A 16,626-nucleotide genomic window follows, 5' to 3' on the forward strand; every position below is an offset into this window, starting at 1 on the left:
TGTAGCCAAAATACAACATTGTAGATAGTCAGAAATACTGAAAGAACAGAAACACTGCAATTTTCAGATAAACAGCAAAAGAGCCAGCTTTTTTTTAATATAATAGAGTACCCCAAACAGCAATGACTGCATCCATGCAAGTAGATTCTCACGATTTTATAAACTGATACTATAGAAAACAAACATGAAATATCATCTAGTGGTGCAGCTTACCTGGTTTTTTTTCCTATAAAGAATAATCTTCCTACTTGGCTTATCTAACATGGATAATTTGGATCAACATTTTCAGCCAATACCAGATGTGTAGGAAGCATTTTAGTAATGTCAGACTACGCTTGGATCTGGAATATTTCACAGCCAGTATCTGCACAACACAAACAGCCATACTACTGCTAGAGACAACTCCTCATTTTCTTAACTATTTGATTGAAATGAACCCTGAATAACCCAATGAATTAAGTTACAATGAGGTAACACCAAAATGCACATGGAACTCCCCTTGTGAAACATTTATCATATACACAATGCTTATCATGCATTAGTTTTTCAGAATGTAAAAATGTTGCAAAGCTAACAAAGCTATTCACCTTCGTCTGAAGGTGAATATAAAGAAATAAGATGTTATGTCAAAGGTTGATTCCAAACAGTAAATCTGCTTATATCTTATAAAGGAACAGATGCCCTGTGGCAGATAAAATGAATTAGCTTTTTGCTTAATTTGGTTGCAGCCACCCATTTTAAAATTACACTTCATTTATTACATCAGAAAAGTCATAAGACCCTTTCAACACTTTCAAGGTGTATCTCTAGAATGGTTGTCTGGTCTCCAGGCTTTACTGTGAAATCTAGCCAAATAAGTACAAGCAAACAAAAGCCAGTAATGTAATTGTACATAATAAAATCTTTCACCAAGATGCAATCTTCCTTATAGCTTTTGTGTTCCAAAGGACACTTCTGAGGCAGTCTAAGTAGCAGTACTCATACATAATGGTAAACAGGAGCGTGGAACAAGAAGGTTATGACAGATATTTTTAGAAGTGGACAGACATTTTTGGTAACTGTCTGTGATACTGTGAGCTTTGGGCTGTGTTTGTTGGTCATTGACACTCACCTAAAACCAGCGAAAGCAGCAAAGTCTAAAACCAAACAACCAAAGTCAACCAATTCAATGTTGGCCCAAATTTAAATATTTTATGTTTGTGCTCAAAACAGAGCAACAGCTGTAGAAATCTATGTCCACTCACAGATGTCTCCTTGCAAATTTCTCTAGAAAAGTTTGGTTCTTTAAACATGAAATCTGCTCTGCATGAATGCAGAATGTATGAGATTCTCTGAAAGAATTTCTCATTATTCACAAAACAATCCTCAGAGTATCATAAAAATGCATTAAATATACAGGAGTATACAGAAAAATAAATATAAAAATGCCTGTAAATATACAGACAAAAAGAATTTAAAAGCTCTATGTTTCAAATACAATGAATACAAAAAACTCAACTGAATTTTCATGTTTTCAAATTAATCACAAAACACTTTAAAAAAACCCCATGGTTTGGTTTTGTTTCTTTATCTTTCAGAATCTTAAATCAAAAGCAATAGAGGGTCACTTTCCAAGGAGAAAGCCCAACAGACTCATTCTATTCCATATCACAGAATCAGAGAATGGTTAGAGTTGGACAAGAGCTTGAAAGTTATCCAGCTTCAACAGAAATATGTGATGCGATTATGTCACCAAATTTAAAAGGAAATTAAGACCACCCTTTAAGTCTCTGATTTCAGGCAAGGTCTTCAATGACAACTGATTTTCAGGAAAAGATCCCAGAGGATTGTCAGTGATTCCTGTAAACAGACAGGGCTCAAGTTTCAGCCACGCAAACTCATCTCAACTAAGTCTAAGAAGAAAACTCTATAACAATATTATAAATGTTTACTACAAAAATGTTAATACATAATTCAGTGACTAACCTTAACCATTTATGTTATCCAAATACCTGTGACATCAGGGATTCCCATTTACTTCTGGAAATCTCCAGCTAACTACACAAGCAGGAGCAGAAGTAGAATGTAACTCTGCAACAAAACAGGTAACACCTTCCTGCTGAAGTGGGAATTTAAAGCTGGTGAATCCCCTTCAGAGAGAATTCAAAATCCATCCATTCAGTGGTACCACTCTGATGCAGAGGTTCACCCAGAGATGCATTTTAAGACCAAGGTGTTCTCTAGGAAAGTTTGTTAAGTGCTGTACAGTAGCAGGTGAGACCCTTGACAGTAGAGAAATGTGAAAATTTTGCAAAAAGCTTTCTGTGATTTCACACATTCCTAATGATTTACACAGAACGATATTACACAGTTATAAACCATGTAGGAAGTTTTTACAAAGGGTGAATTCGTTAGCCCAAATCTTAAACAGAAATTAGTGTTCATTTAAAAACTGATGAGAGACTGTTCACAAATTATAAAGCAGTGCAGTTCTTTGGACTTAAATGATATAAATTCATTTGCACTAGTTGGCCTGAACAAATCTCTCATGTCCAGTATTTAACAGCACATGTACTGAATAACTAAAGATACATGCATGTGTAGGTGTCTCATTTTTGTGAATTTCCCCATTTACACAGATACATTTAGAATGTTTCAGTTCTTACAGTATTTCTCAAAACACATGACCATGAGCTCCTCAACTTTCATTTTTTGCTCATACATAGTTGAGCATAATGGCCACCTTATGCCCTGTGTACAATATCAATAACATACACTTTTTATCCAATCTATAACATTTAAGATTCTCTCCCATTTGAATTTTTTCATCCTTATGGTAAATGAAAAAAAAACCAAAACCCAAACCAAAATGTTTGCAGGTAAATCCATGTTATTGATTGCATGCAACTTCTAAAACAACTTGAGCAAGTTGCTACATTGTCCCCACTGATATTTATGTAGGCTGTAACTGGAAATCTCCCCACTAACCTGTCAGCCAAGCTATTACTCTTACTCTTGTACTCCAGAGGGCTGCAGTCAACTCTGGGTTCCCATTTGCTAAAAAGAACAAACAGCAGCTCAAAAGGCCATGTAAAGGTTCAAACACAGTAATTCAGGAAAGGCAAAGGTTGCATACATGACAAATGACAAAAGGAAAATTATACAGGGGATTAGGTAAGAGATATGTAATCCCCATATCAGTAAGAAAAAAAAAACCCAACCTACTTCCCCATCCTGCTTTTTGCAGTACCTCTAGTATTTCTTTTTGGATACTCTCACAAGAAACACAATATACATTAGCTACAAACTGTTGGTTTCTAACATGTGCTAGTTTTGAGATGGTTGAAAGAGAAACTGTGATAATCATAGCTCTTACAATTATTTTAAGTGAAGTGGGTGGCTACACACTCAATTTTAGAGTCACTTAAACCCAAGCCAGAATATGATATGCTATTATTTAGGTAATAGCATAAAGTTTTTTAGCTAAGGACTATGTTTTAAGGAATGACCCCAGAAGCTACATTTAAAGGAGACTAAAAAAAGCTTTAATGCAGAACTTTATTTCTTGTCTTTTAAACCCTAGTAATTTATTAAGTCAAGAGGGCTTTAAAATAGAACCCCTTAGTTATTTTCTCTCTCTTTTAAACAGAAACAGCTAAAGAGGGTGAAAAAACCCATCAATCAACCCACTACCCTTAAAGCACACCAAGGCTTCAGAACTTTGTCTTGAGAAACAAATAATGTAGCTGCATGTAAATCCCTCTAGGCAGAAATCACCAAAAGAACTGGACTTCACTAGAGAACAGCATTATCACATGTATGAGCAATGCCCAGCTCCATTCACAAGACATGTGCTAGAAGCCCCATCTGCTGTCGGCCTTCTGAATTCCTCAGGGGGGGAATTACTTTTCCTACACTGCAAGATTTGCAGAAGCCTGTCCTCAGCTTCTCCTGCCATTGTAGAGGTGGGCAGTCCGAGGTTGGCTCATTAAAAATACGAAATTTGGCTAACAGGATTATCCATATGTCCTAGGTGGTATCTTCAGTCAGGAAAAACTCGAGCATTGAACTCTTATTGAATTTGAAATCAACAGTAAGAACTTCTCCAACAGTAAGACCCAGCAGCTTCTGTGGTTCCCCACTGCTGGAAGAACATCTTTAATCTTCCCTCAGCTGTTCAGACCTCAAAGTGCAGAGCATCCTCACTTGGACTTTACAGAAAGCACAGCTGTTAAAGCAGCATCCTGATAAACAAATCCACTCTGAGAAACTCAGCCTAGGAGAACTTATGGCTTCCTCAAACTCATTAACACGCTGGAGCGGGTTTTCAGATGAATGCAAAGATAGAGTATTTCAAATGGAAATGAAAATAAACAATACTGCCACTGCAGAATTTATCAACTTTAATAGCACTCTCTCCCAAACAGCTTTTTTGGTCATTATAGATAAAACTTGTGTGCATATGAACAAATAACCAAAGAGCAATAGTAATCAACGGTGGTGCTTTCAAACCATCAAATTTCATGTCAGATACTTGCAAGGTACCACATTTACTACTTCTCCTAAAGTTTAAACCAAAAAGGGATAAACCTGCAAGATAAAGTTATTGTAAAATTCAAGAAAAAACAGAAATGAAAAAAGAAGTTAGAATATTGCTTGGTTCTCCTATGCTTTTTTCAATTCCACCATGATGTTTTTTCCACCACTTTCTTGCAATCAAACTTGCATTTAAAGCTCTCAGTAATTCACTCACACTGCAAAAGGATAAATAAAATGAGATTAGAGAACAGAAATATATACCCAATGGGAAAAACTGCAAGTGAAAACCACTAACAGTATAGTAATTATGATGAAATGGAATGTAAAACCAGCTCTGGTATCCAAGACAGGGTAGAGATAGCGCAGCCCCAGCATTTACACTTTATGCAGAACTTGACAAAGGACAGGCAGAACTTTTGATACCTGATAAAAATATTCCAGGGCAAAGAGTAATTTTATACAGCTCGTTAGCAATATCCTCTGCCACTGGCAAGCCACAGTTCTGCACAGCATCACAACAAGTGAATTAATTCATTTAATATCCAATTCCAACAGATCCACTCTTGACTTGCAACTCCTGTGTGTGGCAGAAATGGAGATGCAGCTTCAAAAACACTTCCCAGTACAAGGAACATTGAGGGATAGGGAAACTTATCAGCACATTTTCCTATTGCTTCCATCAGTTCCCTCAAAAAAAATAATACAGAATGAGCAGCAGAAGCATTAATGCATCCTAGGGTCCAGGAGAATCCCACAGAAATTCCATATCCAGACATGGTAGTCAAAGCTGAGAAAAGCTAATTAAAGTATTAGGCACAAACTTAAAATTTTAATTAGAAAAGATAGCTTTATTTTTCACCTTCAGTACTGCTGTAAGTATGAGGAAATCCTCTCTTTTTTCCTCCAATCTATTTGTGGCTTTAAAATGTATCTCAAGGCATGAACAAAAACTCTGCAAAAACTGCAGTTACTATAGTGATTTTAATTACACATAATCTGAAAACTCCTAAACATGCTATTCTAAGGGTTTTACTGGGAAAAAAAACCCTAATCTGTAAAATAAAACCTAATTTCTGAAAGCTAGTAATTTCGTTCAACTACTATCACAGGGAACAGCAAGTGACATTCAACAGCAGATTTTACACATCACTAAAATGAAAATGATTATAATTACAGCCAAATTACTAAAAATGAAAATTGCAACTGAGCTATGTAGAAACAAGAACACGAGCCCATTATGATCACTTTGTGTCAGTCTGCAGCCATGCAGTATGTTTGATATGCCACTTGGAATACAGCCCCCAAAAGGCAAATTGTGGGGTGTCTACCAATTCCGCCAGAACAGTCTTACTGCCTCTGCCACTGATGTTAGTCAGCCCAAAATATTGCCCTATTTTACTTGATTTACACAGAGAGAAATATATTCTATATTTACTTCAACCACATCAAACATTTTAACACCTCTAAAATATGAAGTTTATAATTTTAATAGGGAAAGACCAAAAAACTTCCAACAACTGAATTTTCACCTTCCCACTGTAACAAGCACTTGTTAACACTAGCTGCCTGGGTTATTCCTTGCCAAAAATAAAATATGCATCCAGTTACTTGTTACTAAAGACAAAGATATGCATAAAATATAAAATACCTTGTAGAATATCCTAGAAAGGAACACAGTAACTTAGAAAATGCTGCACTATTTGGAGACTTAATGGTTTTTTTGTCTTGCAGGGCGAAGAACAAGATAGGCATGAAACACATCAAGAAGAAACCTGGCGGTGAAAACCCTGAGACATCTGCTTCAGTCACATATGTCTCACTGACTAAAATCAGAAGCAAAAGCTGACAGACCTCATCAAGGCTGACTTTTTTGTTTTGCTGGTGCTGCTCAGCTGGTTGTTGGGGCAAGGGATTTAGCAGCTAAACAAAAAGACTGTAAAGAGCAACCTATTTCTGACTGTATTAATACTGCCCTCACACTGCTTGAGTGGCAGAGCTGTGCAAAACAGCACAGACTCTCACTGCCTAAGAGACACACACAGTTTGCAGCTCAAAATCATTAGGCAGGAATAGCATGTATACTGGAAGTGATTTAGATTTGCTCAAGGTATAAACCCCCTTCTCTTCCCAGAACTCTGCTCACCGAGCTCTTTATTTCCAGGACTCCAGTACAGTACATGTAAAACCATTACAAACAGCCTTTTTCTGGCTGTGAGCTATCTTTCCATAAAGAAGAGCTCTACAGAAAAAAAGGAGAAAGAAAATCTACAGTAATGCACTGATAAAACCAAAAATGGCAGAACTAAACATTAATACAGAACGAATCTGTTATTTTGCATAGCTTCAGTGTAACCTGACCATGTTAACAAAGGTAAAAGTGCACAACAGAAGAACTGGAGACAGAGCTGATCAGGTCAGTGACTGATCAGTCAGTTAAAATGCATTGTTAATGTATTTGTGGTACTCCATGTTATGATCTACAAGCTCCCCAGAGTAGCTCTGGTCTCTGTCAAAACCTGTAGGCATGTAATTTGTGCTGTAGCTTTGATAGCTTAAGCTCTGGACCATGAGATGAAAGAACTGAATTCCCCTACTATAATTCACAGTCCTGGAGAATAACCAAGTTCTTCTTCCTTACTGAATCCTTTTAAAGGTACTGAGTTCTACTGATGAGAAAGCACTGTATAAAACCTGCTTCTGTAAGAAACTGTCCACCCACATGGACTTTGCTTGGTCTAAGAGATGGGCAAGAAACTGGTTCAGAGCTCCCACTCAGAGTGCTGATCCATGGCCTGTAATTGGGCAGGCAGCCTGCCATGGGTGGGAATCCCAGGGATGGACATTGAGCCTCACACGTTCAGCATCACCAAAACCATCTGGATGACAAGATGGTGAGCACCATTGCCAGATCTGCTGGTGACACCACACTGGGCAGTGAGGAGGACATGTCAGCAGGGAAAGCCATCTCCAGACCAGGACAGGCTGGAACAGTGAGCTGGTAGGAAGAGTGCAGAGTTTAACAGAGACAGGTGCACGGTCCTGCAGCAGTGACACCACCCAAGAGCCTGGCACAGGCTGGGATCCCTTGCTGAGGGGGGACCTGGGGGTCCTGGTGCACAACAGGAGCTGAACAGGGATCAGCAGTGAAGCTGCTGCAGCAATGAAAGCGAATCAGATGCTGGGATGCAGCCTCAGGGGCACCACTGGCAGAGATGAGAGACGTGACCACCCCAAACTACCAAGAGCTTGTCAGGCCACTCCTGTGTCCAGCCGTGGTCTTCACAGCTCAAGGAAAGACAGAAAAGACAGCTCAAGAAGAGACAGACTGGAGAGCATCCAAACGAGGGCCGTGAAGATGATGGAGAACTTGTCCTATGAGGAGAGACTGAAGGAACTCAGTATTTTATTCCCTGGAGAAGGCTCCAGGGGACATCATCACAGTACATCCAGAGTGGCTGTAAAGAGGATGGAGGCTGACTCTCCACAAGGACTTACAGGGAGAGGACAAGTTGTACTAGGGGATGTTTCATCTTGATATAAAATAAAGAAATATTCTACACTAAGAACGATCAATATCTGCCCACATATACACAAATACAGATATTCTAACTGAAATATCCAGATAAATATTCCACTCTAATTGCTGGCAAAGTCTTGCTGTTTTGGCATAAACTTGAGTCACAATTCATTGCAGATACTGCCTTTTACAGACTGTAAACAATGTGCAGAAACTTCACCACCAATTTTTGTAAATGCCTTTAATAGTTGAAAAATATACCAAAAGCCAACAGTAGCTAAGCTGCAATGACGTATATTTAAAAAAAAAACAACCCTAACTTGCTGACTTAGGGAAAGTATCTAGTGCCACATTAAGGTTAGTTTTAAGTGTTATTACTCTAAGTTCTTCTTTATTGGCTCTTTATAACCTTAAAATGAGGAAGTAGGTTTTACCATGTAAAGTTTACTTTAGGCAGATAAGCACTCAAAAACAGATACATCAGTATTTCTTCCTCCCTGGCACTCTTACACCAAAAAATTCCAATGAGACTCAAAATCAACTAATTGTACCTACCCTGTTCTTCTGTTGTCTCATTTATTTTTCCTCATTGCTCTCAAATCAACATTTTTCTTGCATTTTCTTGCAAATCTTTCAGAGAATTTAGGGCCAATCTTTGAGCATACCAAGGCCTCTCAATCTGTTAGCAGAATGGACAGCCTTCACTCAAGTTTCCACTCATATTAATGGCTATGTCAGGATCTTGTCCAGTAATTCAAACACATGTTGAAAGCTGACAAACTCCTGCAGTTTAGTTTTAAAAACTACAGACTTTACTACTTTGAACAGTTAAATGGGTAAGATTTCAGGAATGTATTTTATTAGCTTCCTGTTTACAATGCAGTAAATTATAGTTACATTAAAAATGGTTCTAAAAATAACATCTATGGAAAGAAACCATTCAGAAGGAAAAACTGGATGGAAGTTTTTTCATGGAGCTTCTATAATCAAGGGCCAACTGCCACTTTCCCACTGCAAGGCAATTTTCACTCCAGTCAGCAATGTTATTTCACAATCACTGATGTACAAAAGACTTCTGCATCACCTTCAAAGTCTGCATAAAACCACAGTTTCTTGGAAACTTTCTAAAATACATAGAACACATTTATTCTTTGCTGAAAGAGCTGACTACTGGTGTGGACATCTCAAGTCTGGATATTGCTTAATGATCATTTTGCAAAAAAATTATCTTCTGAACTGGGCTGAACATTTACCTGCTTGACCACCAGACCTCTGAGACTGGAAAGAGAAATGTTTTACACAGATCAGGCACCCATGAAATCATCAAACTTTCCTTAGCAGAACCATTTGAGAACTCAAACTACTGGTTTGAATGGTGCTCTGGGAGCCAAAGAGTAGGAATTTTCTCCCTGGTTCCCCATTTGGAAAACAATAAATGTACATTTATGCAGAATTCCATATAAACAATACTTCCTTGTTTCAAATCAAATCCATCTGTGTTATTTAATACACTATTAGTTCTACATTACAACTGCAGTTAAATTGGTTTTGCTATCACAGCTAAACTTTATGAAGATATTCCCAAAACATGCTGCCATCGGACAAGATGACTGTCAGTCTCAGTACTGATTATTTGATAGCAAAAAGGAATTGTTTATGTTTCACAGGAGGATGAAAGGCCACTTAAACATATTTCAAATGTTCTATCTTTAGCCGATTATTTTTCAGATAAAATTGCAAATGTTCCATTTAATGTCTAATTGTTGTTAAGTGTAAACAGCAAGAAATTAGATACATTAAAATGGCATATTTCAGAAGAAAAAGAAACAAATTCCCAAATTAGATATTATTTTGGATATGCATATGGCATCATGGAAAACCTAGTTATTTCATGAAAGAACATTTTAGAGATTGTCTTTGCAAGGAACATGTTTGTTGTAGTAAACAAATAATGCAACTCTAGAGAAGCTGTTTAATGGCCAAATAAAACTCTCTAAAGACAGAGCAGAGGAGCACCTAAAAATAACATTTTCTAAAAAATTATACAAATAGATGCACTGAATATTACATTTCTATGTACAAACATCTAGGAACATACTACTGGGAAGCAGTTAGACTGAAGAGAGCTTTTTTTCTTTTATTTCATTAAAATGAGTCATTAAAAGAAATTTCAGCTGTTTTTAAACTACATCTTCCAAAAGGGGAAACTCCAGTCATTATAGTTAAGCAGGCACTTCACTGGTGTGTTTTACTGGACCACAAACTACACCAGCTACATCTCTGGTAACACCCATCAGATGCAGAAAAACAGGAAACTCAGATTTCATCAAGTCACCCAGGGATGATGCAATGCTGCATTTCAGTGGACAAGAGCACAAAGGCACATGTACAAATACTGCCTTATAAATCAAATCTTCTTTCATGTAACCACCAATACATTGGCAACTGCAACACTAGCATACAAAGGCAGTCCAGTAAGGCTTTCAAAAGAGCTGGTACATCTAATCAAGACTTATTCTCACTGCTCCAGTTGTTCCTGAAGAATACACTGAGGCTTCATCTACCATCCATTCAGCCAGCCCTGTGTGAAAGAGTCTTCAGTGTATACAGTATTTGGAACAGGGCAACTGCTGCATGCAGGTAAATTGGGTTTTGTTTGAAGAACAGTCAAAAGGAAATGTATTTCAAAGTTAAAACAATGAAAAACGGGGTTTTGCGTCTTTCTGCCCTTATTTTAAAAATACCAAACTCTGAAAAACTGAACTTGAAGACAGGTAAATCCTAAAAAACCCTCCAATTGTTATTTGTATTATTTCATCTATCACTGTTAGAAAAGCCATTTTATCTCTTCTTTTTATCCCCAAACCTAGATGAAATTTGAAAATCCTGAAGTTCAAATGAAGTTCTGGGGAGAGAAAAAACAGATGAAAAAGAGAGGACAAGAGGCAGTGGAGGATGATCCACATCAGCTGAAGTAGTGGTATTTCAATCTATCTGAACCAGAGCAAAAGTGTTATTGCATACAGTGTATGCACTACATCTCATACATGTGTTATGCAAGCAGTGAAAAATGCAAAGATCTCATTTTTATGTTTTAGTTACTTTTCTGCCCTAACCTTAATCACTCTCATTAAATGCTTTGAGTAAAACTGAAGTTAAAGCTCCCATGCAGTTTCAGAAGATGAGAATATAAAACAGTATTGCTAATAACACCAAGGTGATGGTTTCAATCCCTGTATGGGCCATTCACTTATGAATTGAACTCCACAACTTCTGTGGAGTTCAGAATATTCTGTGAAGTCAGAAGCAGCTCTGTATTCTTACCATTGTTGGTTGACCAGCAACAGGGTGTAAGTTAAACTGTTAACATCTTTTATTTTACAAGGCAAAACAAAATGGAAAAAACATGTTTTCTAGAAAGCTAAGGGCTAGCTAAGAAAAACATTTTAACTTGTCAACCTGAAGTGTCTCCTAAGAACTGCTATTTGGATAAATAAAAGAGAGATCATGGACATATGTAAGTGATTCCTGCATGCATTAAAAACTTTTCTATAAATAGCTGCCTCACATTTTTCACAGCACTGAAGAAAGCTGGCAGGATAAAAAAAAAAACCAAAACCAAAACAACCAAGAAGCACCTGTAGTTCAAAAGGAAGAATACTTAGAAGTGTTGCTGTCACTTGATCAATTCAATGAAAATTTTTAACCAAGCATAACTCAATACCATTCGTCAAATCTGACTGCGAAGCGATGTTATTACCTCAGAGCGTATATGCTGGAGAGACTACATGTAGTGACAGAAACACTCTCATAGTCACTGCTGGAGATGGAGCTGAGGGGGGAATCACGTAAGCCATCCTGAGAACTGAAAAAACACACGGAAACAAAATGAACTGCTGAGGTGAGCAAAGGCAAAAACAGAGCATTGTGATAAGAAACGGCTGGTCACGGGTTACACAGAAATAAGAATCATCTGGTGCATTTTTTGCTCTTCAGAAAATGATACAAACTTATTCTGTTTTCTTCCCAAAAGGACAGCAATTCAGCAAAGTCAGTGAGCACACATCTCACCAACAATCTTCAATTTAACTCATGCCATACAGTTAAAATATTCAGGAAACAACTGTGAGTCTTACATTTTCATTGGAGATAGAGGGAATAGCATGCCCATGCTGCCAAGTGTGGTATAACCTTACACTGAAGACATAACAAAACTGAAAGTCCATAAAGTCATCTTGGCTTTCAGGCCAAGGCACAGTAATCCACACGCTTCAAAACCTTCTGAATATTGTGACAAGTTTGACCTACAAGTTTGCTCCCCATTGGAAGGAAAAGGTTTGTTAGAAAACAAAGTTGACACTTTGGTGATGGAGCTAAAAATAATACACCTGCCCCTACGTTTGCTCAATCCCTGTAAGTGCCATATATATACGCCAAATTTTGTGCTTTGAGCCAACAGATATCCAAAAAGGAGCAAACCATGGCAAACCACTGACACTTTGTTAGCACAAATCCACTAGCTACTAAGTAAAAGGATATGACTAATTTAAAAGAATGGTAGACAACTTATCTCTGGCATCCCTGGACTAATGAAAAGCCTCTAAATAACAAATCATTTCAGATCTTACATCTTATTATCAACATAACCTAGGATTAGAAGAGTAAAAATAGTTTCATAAGCACTTATAAAACTATCTTGTAAAGATTCAATTTCTTGTTTGAGTAACAATTTACTGCTCAGCTACTGGAAATTCCACAAGCTGAGAAAAAATTAAATTATATGAGATAAGAAAATATATTATCGTGAGCAGAGATATCAAAGTTGTATTGGCTCTAGGCGGTGCAGAAGATTCATTCAAGCCAGCTGAACTCAAATGTTCAGCCAACAGAAATCTTTGAACAACACCAAGAGAAATCTCAGAAAAATCTCCATTTAGAGAGGTAGTTATATAGGTCAGGGTGATTTAACCTTACTTCTCCACAATTACTAGTAAATTTTTAAACTTTTTTTGCTTTTTAGATATATGCAAACCTGTTATGTTCCAAACTCTTTTCTTCTACCAAATTTATTACAGCTATTTTTTCAACTAGAAATCTGGAAGAATGCTTAAGGGTAATTCTTCAAAGCAGTGTATGGAAGGTATGTGCTCTAATCCCACTAAGAAATAATAGGATTTGTTTGCATATCTCCCACTAATCACTCAGAAAATGTGCCCCTTCATGTTTCTCATTTCTGACTGCCAATCTGAAAACAAATCCCAAGTGTACCATGCTTTAGTTGAAAGGAGAGGCTTCAAAACCAGAAAATAATTTTATCAGACTTGAACAAAAATCTATTTAACTTGCATTCGTTTTATGTAATTTCCCTTGCTAATTCTGCTCATTATGAAGAGATATATGCATTTAAACAAAGGCTTACTCTTTTACAGCTCGTCACCTTTACCCATCCAATCTTACAATATGGCCATGCTACTAAAATGTAATTTTACTATCTGTTTTACAGCAGCTAAATGATATTAAAAAAACCATCAGCACACAATTTCACAACGTGATTAGGCAGGTGTGGTGGGGTGCTCGCCCCCCTTTTCCTTTTTCAACAAAAGCAAGAAATGGCAGTGTGAATGTCTGTACCCAAACTGGGCTCTGGGGAGACAGGTAACACCACAGTAGCCAAGGGCCATAAATCTTGCACAGCAAGTTGAGGACTATGTGAGCACACCCCAACCAAAGTGCAATGGTTTGCAAATATGATTATAACTCAGCCCAAAAGTAGTGGACAACCCAGGGCTCTCCTGTGTGGCAGCAGGCTCCATGGCAGGATCTCCCCTGTTGGGATGGCTCTCATGATTAATCCTCAAGGCTGAGTGAATCCTTATCACACCAGATACTGAGTGAGTGGACTGGGAACAAGCATGCTGAAATGTTGAAATATTAGCGAAATGATAAAAAGTTTGACTGCACATATATAAATAATCCTTTAGACATAAACCACTGATCACATCTGGGACTAAGTCCAGATCCAGCTGCAGCCACACTCCTCTCTGAACCTCAAGACTCAATGAAAGGGTCTCCCTGGCAGCTTTGTTTGTATCCTCTATGCACTAAATACTGAAGTGTACCTTGCCTTCAAACTTTGTTAAAATGCTCTTATATTTACCGCTGAATGTTGTTAACTCATTGTCTTACAGCAAATACATCACTGCTTCTCTCTTTCAAGTGAAGCACATCACTCTTTTGTTCAGAATATAAACTAATCTTTGAACAGCAGAACCAGGAAACAAGAACAAGTAGCAAACTCAGGATCATCTTTTATGGTCCCTAACCTCCCCACTATTTCCAGATTTTTCCAGTGTAACAATCCTGCCAGCTGATTTGGGCAGTCTGGTATCAGGTTTGCTGTTCTTCAGTGCCTTCTGTGAAGCTCTGCCTGATATATTTGCTGTCCAATCAAAATATCTCAGTTACCAGTATTTAAGCACTTAAATTCAATTTTCTTACGTTCTAGTTTTCAACTTTTTTGTTTTGTTTTAAAGAATTTAAGATTTTAAGCTCTTACACAGAGCCCAAAGGGCTTACATTTTTCCTAAGAACTCAGAAGTTCACACACATTTTTTGGGAGTTAAATGCTCCAGGCTAAAACATAAACCAAACCAAGCACCACCCTTAAGTACCTCTCTGCTAAGGGCAGATATTATTGCCAACATTGTCCCAAGACATGAAATCGCCTTCTATCATCAGCTAACTGTGTGGAATGGACAGTCTGAGAAAGAAGGCAAAACAATAAAGGACCTTCATGGTAAGTTAACCCAGTGAGCATAATGAACATAATGGCCCACAACCAGCTGGCCTTATCAACTATCTCAATGCTATCTTTACTTTCATCTTCACAAATGTCTTCTGAACAGACAATAAAGCCTCACCTCATCTCTACTCCGCCTTTCTTTGCCTCTCATTTCAGTCTCCTGTCCATACTCCATGTGAGTACTCCAACTCCATACCAGTTCCTATCAGCACAACTCCTTCTCACCAGTTCCATCATGTCATCAGTTTTTAAGCCTTGTCTTAACACTGTCTGTCATTCTAAAGTGCTTTATAAATGCCTTCATTTGCCACTTCTCCATTTTTCTCTCGGGGCACAAACCTGACCATGCTGAACAATCTGCTAACTTCAGGATTACATATCCAGCCAGTCAGTCATCATTTGGAAATGCAAACTGTTTGAACACTTGACACAAACCACATTCCCAGACATTCACTTGTTGTAATAAACCATTTAGGCAATTAGAACATGTGAACATTTTTCTCATTCCTGTGTATCCACAGAAACTGAATTATTGTACTGGACACAGTATTTATGATTTACAGTGTTTATTATTGGTTCATATTCAGGCTGTAACCGGTCACATAAGAAGTTCTGTGTTTACTTAGTACCAAGAAATGAGAATCCAATCACGGTAATTCTGTTTCATACTTTATAAGTGTTATACTAACTAACTTTTTAAAAACACAGCAAAACAAAACAAAAAACCGCAACCAACAAATAAAAAAAAAAGACTCCTAGTATACTCACTGCTTTCAATACACAGACTCAGGATAACTGTAGAATTTTCTTCTTCTTAATATCTGCCTGAAGATCCTCTCTGCTCTTCTAAGGTGCTGCTACATCCTGAGGTGAACGGACCTGTTTTTTCCCCATCTCAAGATTCCCATTATCAGCCAACGATGGCTCAGCACAAACATTCATTGGCACAATGTTGGGGGTTAGATTTGGTTTTTTTTTCTCTCTTCTCACAGAATTTTTTCCCATAAGTTTCCAAAAGCCTTGATGACTACTTAGTCAGAACAAAAAGAGTGCTTGAGGGATATAGCAGCACGAGGCTACACCTATTATTTCTGAGTCCCTGGGAGTGTCCCTCAGAGGGGAGAGATGATGAGCTTTGGGAAAGGCAAAAAGACAGATCTGGGGGAGGGGGAGGCACTCTTGCTCTCAGCGCCGAGGAGGACGGTCAGGCTGCCCTCTGCCTCTGCCTCGTCCTGGGAAATCTATCGTCATCTGCTGTGTACCCGGGAATCCTGAACTCGCTTTCTCCAGCCTCTCCCCCCACCGCCGCTGCTTCTTCGGACCTTTGAGGCTCTCCTGCTACTCTGTAGCCCTGCACTGCCCAGCCCTGCCAGGACACCCCTGCTGCTCCAGCTGCCAGCGCAGAGCTCCTCATCTCATCCACCAGCCCGGGACTTTTCCTTCCTTCCAGTTCGGCCTCTTGGAGTCCTGCAGGGGCACCCAGATCAAACTGCTCTGGGCTTTTTGTAAAAGAAAGCCCTCAAGGTTCTTGATTCTGTTTATTATTGATGCTGTAGTTGTTGTTTGTTTGTCGTTTTGTCATATATACTAGTAAAGAACTGTTATTCCTACCCCCATACCTCTGCCTGAAAGCTCCTTTAATTTTCCTTTTAATTGGAATAATTTGGAGGGAGGGGATTTGAATTCTCCATCTCTAGGGAGGTCCTGCCCCTTCCTAGCAGATATCTGTCTTTCAAACCAAGACACACAATTATAAGAGAAAATCTGTGCATAAAGCCACATTGTGCAG

The 16,626-nt window shown here is 38.2% G+C and overlaps 1 protein-coding gene across 4 annotated transcripts in view; it reads right to left on the reverse strand.

Annotated features, from left to right (window-relative positions):
* ZFYVE28 (zinc finger FYVE-type containing 28) overlaps positions 1 to 16,626 on the reverse strand; it is a 152,167-nt gene that overhangs the window by 19,721 nt on the left and 115,820 nt on the right. For 2 of the 4 annotated variants that reach the window (XM_063401489.1, XM_063401488.1), the window contains exon 9: positions 11,796 to 11,900. The exons of the other annotated variants lie outside the window; for them this stretch is intronic. In XM_063401489.1, the coding sequence (XP_063257559.1) occupies positions 11,796 to 11,900 (105 nt within the window). The remainder of the gene's footprint in view (positions 1 to 11,795; positions 11,901 to 16,626) is intronic. 4 annotated transcript variants of the gene reach the window in all.

The sequence above is a fragment of the Prinia subflava genome, chromosome 7 (genome assembly GCF_021018805.1).
Source record: "Prinia subflava isolate CZ2003 ecotype Zambia chromosome 7, Cam_Psub_1.2, whole genome shotgun sequence".
Taxonomy (NCBI): domain Eukaryota; kingdom Metazoa; phylum Chordata; class Aves; order Passeriformes; family Cisticolidae; genus Prinia; species Prinia subflava.